A 10988-nucleotide genomic window follows, 5' to 3' on the forward strand; every position below is an offset into this window, starting at 1 on the left:
ATAACCTGGATCAGGATATTTTGGGGAGGCTTTTCTTCTGCCACATTTACTGCGATCATGTGTTGCAATAGTCCAACTTTTGACAAAGCAAATAAAAAACTGTTTTGGCATCTAAGTAGGTAAAAATACATGTTCTACAGACAAAAACATGCAAAACTTCTGATTAAGTGCAGTGATATACAGCATAGCCATGTACGTGCCACATCAGGTTTTTTTTTTTTTTAAAGATGACTTGCTATAACTGGACGAGTGGTTAATCTGTCTTGAATTTTTTTTTTAAGTCATCTATTAACGTACATCTCTTTAAAATGTCACATTCAAATGTAATGAATGATTGGACTGGTTGGACTCTGTTCTTCTTTTTTATGTGGCCCGCAAGAGCTTGCAAAGAATATAATATACAATAAAATTGATGTCATTGTTGAGTATTTGCTTTCAATTATGTGCCCTCGACTTCTGCTTTCAGACGTAGTTATTACTAGAACTGATAATAATCCAATGCAGAGCCAATAATGTAATGTAATATATTATTTAATATATATTATACATGTATATTTATATAGTCTTCAAGTTACAACCGGCCCTTTGAGTGCAACCATAATGCTAATGTGGCCCGCAATTAAATTTAGTTTGACACCCCTGCAGTAGATGATTCACAGGTAGGGTTTTTTGACCTCTGCCATATATTCCAGAGTTGGTGTTGTAGCCTTATTATATTTTTTTTGACCAAGCCTCCTGTAATAACAAATATTGCGTTGGTCGCTCTAGCACCTACTGTAAATCTGATCACCTGTGTGCTTCTCAGCTCGTAACAACATGACAGAGTTTTGGAAAGAGCACTCGAAGGATGCCACAGTGGAGGAGATGATGCTGGACTCTCGTGCCAAGGAGCTGACTCAGCATGAGCTGCCGGAGATCCTGTCGCTGCTGCCCTGCCTGACCGGATCCAGAGTGCTGGAGCTGGGAGCTGGCATCGGGTGAGAACACAGCTGCATTACGGCTGTTAGTAGAAGTGGATGTGTGTGAGGGGGGCTTTCAGGATCTATATGTAATTTATGCCTGTCAACAAAGGTTACGTTCAAATTCATGTGACTAGATTTATTTTGTGTTAAAAAATCAACTTAAAGTTCACCCATTATGCAAAATCCACTTTTTCCTGTCTTTTATACACAAACATGTGTCCCCTCTGTGTGAAGAGATTCTGAAAGTTTCTGGAAAAAAAATATTTACTCCCTTTTTCTCCTGATCCATTTATATAAAAATCCGTCTGAAAATGAGCTGATCAGATTTTGGCTACTTTATGATGTCATAATCATGATGATTTTTTTGGCTTGTGTAACCATTAGCCAATAACCAACCAAGGTAACCCCCGCCCACCTTATCACCTGAATCTCCTCCTAGGCAAGGCAAGTTTATTTATATAGCACCTTTCAACACAAGGCAATTCAAGGTGCTTTACAAAAATGAAAGATATTAATAAATATATATTATAAATATAAAAATAGATAATAAAATAAACATTAAAAGAAAAAATACATGAATAAAAAGTACATGAATAAAAAGTTACAGTTTAGTTTAAGATATGAATAGTTCACACAGAAGTTCCACTTTACTGATGAACACAATGGCTCAGCTTCAATTAAAAGCAGCGACAAAAAGATAAGTCTTCAGCCTGGATTTAAAAGTAGTCAGAGTTGCAGCGGACCTGCAGGTTTCTGGGAGTTTGTTGATGAAAGTCCCACCCGGTTTTCCAGTCAGTCTAGTAATATATGTTATGGTCAACAGTGTCAAACGCAGCACTGAGATCTAATAATACTAACACTGAAGTTCTGCCACTGTCTGTGTTTAAGTGGGTGTCATTGAAGACCTTTACAAGAGCAGTCTCAGTGCTGTGGTTTGGACGAAATCAACAATTATTTAAATGCAAGAAATTACTCAACTGTTGAAAAACTACTTTTTCAATGATTTTACCTAGAAATGGGAGGTTTGATATGGGCCTGTAATTGTTCATTACTGAAGCGTCTAGATCAGTGGTCACCAACCTTTTTAAGCCCAAGATCACCGACCTCAGCCTAGGTGAAAGGCGAGATCTACCTATTGCAGAATTGAGTGAAAAAGACGGCCCACAATGCTTCCAATTTGAGGCCTTTTATATAGGCTAATTGCATCTGAATTACTGTTACAATGAAGGCTCCATAATCAGCTCACGGCATATAGGCAGGGGTAAAGTGCTATTGGGGGGCGGACCTCACCTCCTCTAGGGGGATCCTCACCTCCTCTAGGGGGGTCTGCGGGGATGCTCCCCCGGAAAGATTTTTTTTTAAATATTGAAGTTGAAAGCATCAATCTGGTGCACTTTGAGAGCAACATGAAGAGATCTATGGATACCTCTCTCAGCACCCATATGAAACAGAACTGTAAACAGATTTTTCTTTTTCTTTATGGATATTTTACAAATCACTCTCCTTTTAAACTGTATTCTTGTTTTACTGCCATATACAGTAGTAGGCTATTTCATACCTGTTTTTCATTTATTCTCTTATTGTTTGTATAACTATAATGATCATATGAAGGTGTGCCGCGGAAATAATCTTTGTGACAAAACCGTTCTCAACACTCAGAGTCCTTTAGCTCACCTGAGCCCCTCAGTCTGACAGGAGAGGACTCTCCTCCAGATTGTTGTGGAAACAGCTCCTTATGTCCGTTAGTGCAGTTAGCTAACCAGATATTAACATCAAGGTCCCCGCTAGCACCGGTCCCTCTCTCTCCCACTCTCCCTCTCTCTCTCCCTCTCTCCCTCCCTCTCTCCCTCTCTCTCCCACACTAAATGCGCTATTGCCAGACACACATACAGAGCTGAGCTTGAATGAAACAAGCACACGTGTATTTCCATGCAACTCTTTGATTGATCTGGTGTCTTGCCTCTGTTGCGTTCACTGAACACGGGAAATTACAGTCCTGCCGTTGTCTCTTGTGTCATGATGAGGTTCACGTAAAGCACGGTTAATGTATTCTATTATTGAGGTGTCTCAAATATACGTCAATCAAGTGGCACCTGCTACCGGGGTGGTGGATGATAGGTTTACATCTAAAAACGTATTTTTCGAACATTATTATTATTATTTTTATTTTATTTTTCTTTCTTTTGTTACTTTTTTTTTTAACGGTCCGCGATCTACCCGCACCACACTCGTCGATCGCGATCGACTGGTTGGCGACCGCTGGTCTAGATTATGCTTTTTCAGAGCGGTTTAATGACTGCAGTTTTCAGGGCCTGTGGAAAAACACCTGAGTGAAGAGACTTGTTTAGTATATGAAGTAGATCTGAGGCCATGCAAGGAAAAACATTTTTGAAAAACCCTGTTGGAATAATATCAAGGCAGCAGGAGGAGGATTTCAGAAGTTGTATAATGTCCTCTAGGTTTTTATCATTAATCTGATGGAATTGTGTCATGGTGTTTGAATTGATTTTAAGTGGACACAGGGACAAAACATTTGCTGTACCTGATGCAGAGGCACTAACTGCTTGTCTGATTTTCTGAATTTTGTCAGTGAAGAAGAAGGCAAAATCATTGCATGCCCTGGTGGATAGAAATTCAGAGGCTACTGACACTGGGGGGTTAGTTAGTCTGTCGATGGTAGCCAACAAGGCACGTGCGTTGTTTTTGTTTTTGGTAATGATATCAGAGAAGAAAGACTGTCGGGCAAATTTAAATTCCAAATTATAAAGGCCAAGTCTCTCTTTATAGATTTCAAAGTGCACCTAGAGATTGTTTTTTTTGCCACCTGCATTCAGCTTTTCGACACTCCTTTTTTTCTCTGTTCTCACGGTCATGGCCTTTCTCCATGGAGATATTTTCTTCCCAGTCACTTCCTTTACCTTAGTTGGAGCAATGGCATCTACAGTATAACATTTTTAATTTTTGAATTAAAATGATCTACTAGCTCATTTACTGAGATGTTAGCAGGGGCAAGTGTGGAAGAAAAATTCTGAGTAAACATTTCCCTAGTATTTTCAGTTAAATATCGCTTTGTGGTTACCTCTTTTTGAACATTTTTGTGAACAGAAATAGAGCTCTCAAAGAAAACACAGGAATGATCAGAGAGTGCAACATCAGTCACCACAACCTCAGAGATATTCAGACCCTTTGAGATAATTAAGTCCAGAGTGTGCCCCTTATTGTGCGTGGGCTCCGTCACATGCTGAGTCAGTCCATAGTTATCAAGAACACTAAACAGTTCTTTAGCCCCTCTGTCCTGGGGGTTGTCAACATGGATGTTAAAATCACCAACAATGACTAGACGGTCAAAGTCGATACACACTTTAAAGCTAGTTTAAGTTTGTTGAATACACTCTCAGTCTGATTTTTTGTGGCAAGCTGTGGCTGACATGGAATCACTTCTAAATTTGATACACTCACACAAACGTTTGAGCGCTTCCTGTGTCCAAGCTGATTCACCGCTCTTAATCTATTACCTATCAACACAGATATCGGCAAAGCTACAGTACTGTCAGGCAGGGCCCCATTGTATCTTTTTAACCAAATAGCTTGCAGAGGGGCGTGGGGAGTGGCTCGTTATTTTCATCTAAAGTAACAGACAGATAATCAGCACTTTTGAAACATAGAGAACATAAAAGAAACATAACAGAGGGGTTTATGGGATGCTATAATGTATGATCTGTTTGGTATTTCGAGGCCAAACACTTCAGAGACATGTTTTGTATATATCTGAGACCTATAATAAAGTAATGGAAAACAGTATAATAGGGGACCTTTAAATTGTGGTTGTGCATTTAAGATGAGCTATAAAGAGATTTATACTGGTGTGTCTCTACAGTCGCTACACAAGCTCCCTGCTGACCCTGGCTGGCCATGTGACGGCTGTGGACTTCATGGAAAGCTTTGTGGAGAGGAACAGGCAGGACAATGGTCACCATAGTAACGCTACCTTCCTGCAAGCTGACGTCACAAAGCTGGATATGCCCAAAAACAGGTTTGTGTTAAGATATCTATAGATACGCATAGATAAAGATATACATTTTGTATATTCAACGTTAAACCATGCAGTGCTCTAGAGTTGGCAAAATAAAGGACCTTCTTTTTTTTCTTCGCAAGTTTAAGTCAATGGAAAAAAAGTATCTTTGGGATTAATGGTATCACTTGACGGACACGCATGTTGACATTTGTGATTTTTACTGAGTATCTCTACAAATGTTGAAAGAAAATGAGTACAGACATCTATGACTGCCCTCAGTAGGAATTATACAAGTTTGGGTGATCCCCTTAGTTGTCATTTAGCGCCATCTACCTTCTTATGGCTGCAAGATTATACATACTGTAGGATATTCTTGAACTCTGCACTGAAGCTTTTTTAACATAATTTAATCTATCAATGTATTGTTCTCCTTAGCATTGACTTCATCTTCTCCAACTGGCTGCTGATGTACCTGACTGACGGGGAGCTTCAGTCCTTCACAGAGAAGATGATGGGCTGGCTGCGGCCTGGTGGCTTTCTCTTCTTCAGAGAATCCTGCAACCACCGGTCAGGTACTGAGCCAACATTACAACAACCACATCCCTCTTTCCTTAAGAACTTTTTAAATAGCAACTCAAGGCCCTGAGTTAAAGTGACTTAACAACAGCTGAGGGGCACATATTTAAATCTAAGACACATACATGTCTGTAGCTGCTATCTTTGTTTTGCCTTTACTTGTGTTTTTAAATTTATTTTAAAACTACTTAATGTGTAGTGATACTATATTAATGAGGCCACAACAGTATCTTTACAACAGGTTCTCAAATGAATCAGCAAATCCCAAACAAGAAACTGAATCTCAATCAAGAAATTGCAATACAGAAATATAAATCTTTATTTGATTATGAATGTTCAGCCACAGCAGTCAATATATAATAAATATAATAAGGAATAGGATCTGTTTTAACTTGTTACTTTCTACCAAGGCGACTTCAAGAGGAACTTTGACCCCACCTGCTACCGCACTGAAGCACAATACAACCACCTCATGACATCGATGGAAGTGGATGTCCAAGAGGGTGGCCAAAAGTTTGGTTTCGACATTGTGTTGAAAAAGAAGGTTCAGACCTATGTTCAGGTAGAGTCATTTAGGGTTATCTATAACTTAAGGTATAAAGTAGGACATAACAGTGAGTGATGTAGGTGTGAGGATTTGTAGTTAACCCTCTTCATCCTGCCCTTTACTTCCTGCCTCTATCTCCATCCTTTTCTGTCCTCGTCTTCCACTTTTCCAGATGAAAAAAAATCAAAATCAGATCTGCTGGCTTCTGGAGAAGGTTCCCCGCTCCCCAGGCACCCAGAACGGATTCAACAGCTTCCAGCAGTTCCTGGACAACCAGCAGTACTCCAACCGCAGCATCTTGCGCTACGAAAAGATGTTCGGGGCAGGATACGTCAGCACAGGCGGGCCCAGCACCACCAAGGTAGGACAAGTCAGGAAATTAAAAACAAAATCTGAAATCCTTATGCACGTTGTTACAGTGAAAGTGCAGATAAAAAGACAAATAGAATTGAGTACAGCTCTCATTGTAAATAGGTAGCAGCATTATGAAGTATGTGAAAATATGAGGTGACTGAAGTAGCATCCAGTTATAAAAATACTAAACCTTACAAAAGTTTAATTTGCACATGAGCATTGGTGTTGTACAACAGTTTGTATAGTTATAGGGAAAAAGAGACATGGGCTGGAATGAATAAATTGGTACCGTTATTTTCGGACTATAAGCCGCGCCTTTTTTCCCATTTTTTGACGCTTCGGCTTATATAACGGTGCGGCTAATCTATGGATTTTTACAGCTAACGGCCACTAGGGGACCTCCTAAATCTATGGATTTTACAGGTTACAGTCCACCACCTTTAACTCTATGGGCTCTATGGCCGGTGCGCGCCCCCCACCTTTAAGCGGCGGGCTCCAGCAGGAAAAGCTGGAGGCCGGAAAAGAGTGAGACAGGTAGCGCGCAAAAGTAAAAGTGGAACCGAGAGTGGTACGAGAGACAGAACGAGAGCAAGACAGACAGACATTACGAGAGCGAAACAGTTTGTCCCCGTACCACTGGTTGAAAACCACTGCTGTAGATCACTGCCGGTAGGTGCGCTGGGAGCGCACCGTTTAAGTTTGAAAGTTGAAAAGTTTGTGTGTCTGAAACGCTATGTGATACAGTACAGTTTACACAGCACAGTACATGTTCTGTAGCTACTATTGCACTAAATGGTGACACTTGAATACGTTATGCAAATATGCAACTGGTTTGTTGAAATGTTAATAAATGGGAGCTTCCTCAAACAGCCATCTCTTTCCCGACAATCCCCTCTGTGCACGAACCCTTACATATGGTAATTAAACATTAAAACACCTGCGGCTTATAGTCCAGTGCGGCTTATATATGTACACATCATTCAATTTAGCTGCTGCGGCTTATATTCAGGTGCGCCTTATAGTCCGAAAATTACGGTACTTTTTATAGAAAGAAAAGAGAAAGTTAACTTAAAAGCCCAGCAAATAAATGAATATTGTGACTGAAGATGATAATGTTAGACATGATAGACATTAGCATTTAGCTCAAAGCACTGCTATTCTGCTAAGTGCAAGCTCACATAATTAAAAAGGCTTCTGTAAACTCTTTGCTATCAAACCGATGCTACAAATGACCTTCAGCAGACACAGAACCAGCGTCTATCACAGCAGCTTTATCAGCAGATACTCCTACTTCCCTTCCTGCTATAAATGCTAACCCTGACCTCTTAAGGTTTTGATTAAGTAAACAATGGTTCTGTTGTGTTGACAGGAGTTTGTGGACCTGCTGAACCTGAAGCCCGGACAGAAGGTTCTAGATGTTGGCTGCGGCATTGGTGGAGGAGACTTCTATATGGCTAAGGTAAGAGCCGAGGAATATGGCATAGTAAGAGTGACCTTAATAATTATAGTAGAGGGATTGTAAATGGATTCTAGTGATTGAAAAGACTATAATGATGTCAATGATGTTTATTTTAGAACTTTGGAGTGGAAGTGCTTGGCTTGGACCTTTCAGACAACATGGTGGACACCGCCATGGAGAGGGCCATCACTGAGAAGCTGCCTTCAGTGCGTCTAACTGTTCCGTTATCCTATTGTTTTAAATACCACACATAATATTCATCTTGTGTGTTTGCTTTTTTTATCAGTAATTGCATGCGCTCCTCCACAGGTCCAGTTTGAGGTGGCTGATGCCACCAAGAGGTCGTTCCCAGATGCTTCCTTTGATGTGATCTACAGCAGGGACACAATCCTGCACATAGACGACAAACTGGCCCTCTTCAAACGCTTCCATGTGAGCATTTTCTCATATTTTAAAGGACAGCATTTAATTGATTTCAAAACCTATGAGGAAGTCGGGCAAAGCTTGAAACACATGAAAAAATAAATAAAAGCAACATTTTTGTGATGAAACGATTGCCTTTAACGCGATTTCTTGATCAGTCTGTGCTGCCTTTCTTTGTAATTATCAGTCTGCTTTGTGCACAGTCATGGTTAAAGCCGGGTGGAAAGTTGCTAATCAGCGATTACTGCTGTGGGGAGAAGTCCTGGACCCCAGCGTTCCAGGCCTACGTGAAACAGAGAGGCTATGTCCTACACACACCTTCACAGTATGGCCAGGTAAATATACAGTAGAGCATAATTATTTAATACCTTGAAAACGATAAACACTGCCCTATTGTTGGGTTGCAAGAATTATCAATACAGAAATGTTAGGCAGAATATACAAGCATTGCATAAGCTCTATCAATCAGATAGCACTGACAGGTACAGCTTTGACTTGTAAAAGGTGCTCGTCTGTCCTCACTATGCAGCAGAAAACTCTGCAACATAAGCAAAATGCACTTAAAGCTGTCAAAGTTGTTCATTTGTCCCTAAGGCCAAGAAAGAATAAATTGTCTTTAGTGAAAGATAAACACAAAATGCGATGTTTTCATGTCTCGTTCTCCTAGATTCCAGTCATCTCTGTGCTGTTGGCTGTCTAATAAATTCATCAAATTCTTAGCTATTGAGCTAGAACACAATCGAACAAGAATATTCCTTTTACTGTTTAACGATGGCCTGTTCACTTGAAACAGGTGTAGATCTTCAGCTACAAGCATGTCATTAGGAAGATTTTTGCACAATAGTTGTTGTGCAAAAGGTAGTCAACTGCTTTTATGTGCTCTGTGGATATGTTGCTAATGTATTACTAATGTCCATCCGCTATTTGTGCCGTGCCCATTATGCTTTCCCCTCTCTGTCTCTACTTGTTGTAGTTCATCCAGGAAGCTGGTTTCTGCAACGTTCGCTCTGAAGACCGAACAGCCCAGTTCATACAGGTGATAAAGACAGAGCTGCAGAGAGCAGAGCTCATCAGAGATGAATTCATACAGGTAAGCATGCACAACCTTTCAACCCAATGTCACCCACTGAACCGAAATTCCTCTCTTAATCCTTTGACTGCTCATCATACCTGTCTCTCTGGCCTGCAGGAATTTTCTGAAGAGGACTATTTGGCAATAGTAAAAGGATGGAGAGAAAAACTAGAGCGTTCCAACAGCGGAGACCAACGATGGGGACTCTTTTATGCAACAAAGGATTGAGTGATGGCGCTAAGAAATTATAAGATAATAAAAGGAAAAAAGAGGAATGTTTCTTTCCTTAATTACTTTTTGACTGATTTTGTCTTTTTTGGTTTATTGCTTGTTTAGGAAAAAACGATTCAATTGTTACAGTAAGAAAAACATGCAATGTTTGTTAAACCTGGCCATGTGCTTTGTGAGCAGTTAAAAAAAATAACAAGAAAAAGATGAGTAAAGTGTTGCACACTTTTGGCTGCCTAGCGAGTTCCCCCACCTCACCAAAAAGGCTGTAAAAGTGCTAATTCCCTTCACCTCCACCCAGGGGCGAACTGGCCATCTGTGTGTTCTGGAGAATCACAGAACGGCGGGTCGTCAGCGGGCCGTTTACGGCCGGCTCGGTTCGCTGACAGCCGGCACCGCCCTTTTATTTTTTATGTTTTTAAACTGCATCATTGAAGTTGCGCTGACAGGCGACAGAGGTCCGTTCAGCGGGCCGTTTCCACGCAGCGAGGCTCCCCCTCCCCTGTTGACAGTTCACTAGCGTGCTCTACCAATTTGTGTGGGCTGGGTGAGATTCCAGGGCTGATTTTTACTCCCAGTCCGCCCCTGCCTCTCCACCTACCTGTGTGAGTGCAGGTTTTCCGCATTGACTCTGATCAAAAGCAAGTACCGGTCAAGGCTGCAGCCAGAGGATGATCTGCGTTTATTCCTGTCTACATTGCTGCTGTTCTTATGTTCTCGGGGGAGGCTCACCTTCCCACACTTTGAAAACCCCTGGTGTATATACAGTATATTATATTTTTTTGTATATTTGTTTATATAATTTATTTTCCCCATTTGAACATTAAATAGGATCTATGTCACAACTTGTTTATATAAAGGGACATACACAAATAAAATAGTATAATAATGAAAAAAGCTATATAATTGTATAAGCCAAACCTCCATTATATAAGAATAGTTTACGACATAGTTTTCCTTTTTTGATCCTTCCTGAAAAATACTGAAAATGTAGCCCACTACCCTACCATATAAGGAACTGGTTTGGTTGCAGTATTATTACTGGAACTATATAAAGTTAAAAGGTTAAGAACGTGCTACAAACGGGCGCTTCATGACTCACGAACAATGAGTTTGCCGCTGTTTCTGGTCCGGCATGGTGCTCAACATGTCATGTCTTGTTCGACCTGAATAAGCTGTCAAAGTTTGACAACACAATGAGCCATGAGGTGTCAGCCTTTCTGCCTCTTCCTCAACCCCAGAGGCTTCACCAGTTGATTGACACAACTTCTGAACAAATATAAACCACAATATATCTCTAACAAATTAATTGAATTCCAATAAAAGACACTTTTCTCTATTCAATACAAGTA

At 40.5% G+C, this 10988-nt stretch overlaps 1 protein-coding gene across 9 annotated transcripts in view; it reads left to right on the forward strand.

Annotated features, from left to right (window-relative positions):
* The window catches only part of pmt (phosphoethanolamine methyltransferase), a 50160-nt gene extending 40458 nt beyond the window's left edge, over positions 1-9702 (forward strand). For all 9 annotated transcript variants that reach the window (XM_079667842.1, XM_079667843.1, XM_079667844.1 and 6 more), the window contains 11 exons: positions 806-977; positions 4840-4995; positions 5413-5549; positions 5964-6115; positions 6273-6461; positions 7824-7913; positions 8030-8119; positions 8223-8345; positions 8540-8671; positions 9310-9426; positions 9526-9702. In XM_079667842.1, coding sequence (XP_079523968.1) covers positions 806-977; positions 4840-4995; positions 5413-5549; positions 5964-6115; positions 6273-6461; positions 7824-7913; positions 8030-8119; positions 8223-8345; positions 8540-8671; positions 9310-9426; positions 9526-9636 — 1469 coding nt within the window. In that variant the 3' untranslated portion in view covers positions 9637-9702. The remainder of the gene's footprint in view (positions 1-805; positions 978-4839; positions 4996-5412; positions 5550-5963; positions 6116-6272; positions 6462-7823; positions 7914-8029; positions 8120-8222; positions 8346-8539; positions 8672-9309; positions 9427-9525) is intronic.
* Positions 9703-10988: the final 1286 nt, after the last annotated feature.

This window comes from Notothenia rossii (assembly GCF_949606895.1).
Source record: "Notothenia rossii genome assembly, chromosome: 3".
Lineage (NCBI taxonomy): Eukaryota > Metazoa > Chordata > Actinopteri > Perciformes > Nototheniidae > Notothenia > Notothenia rossii.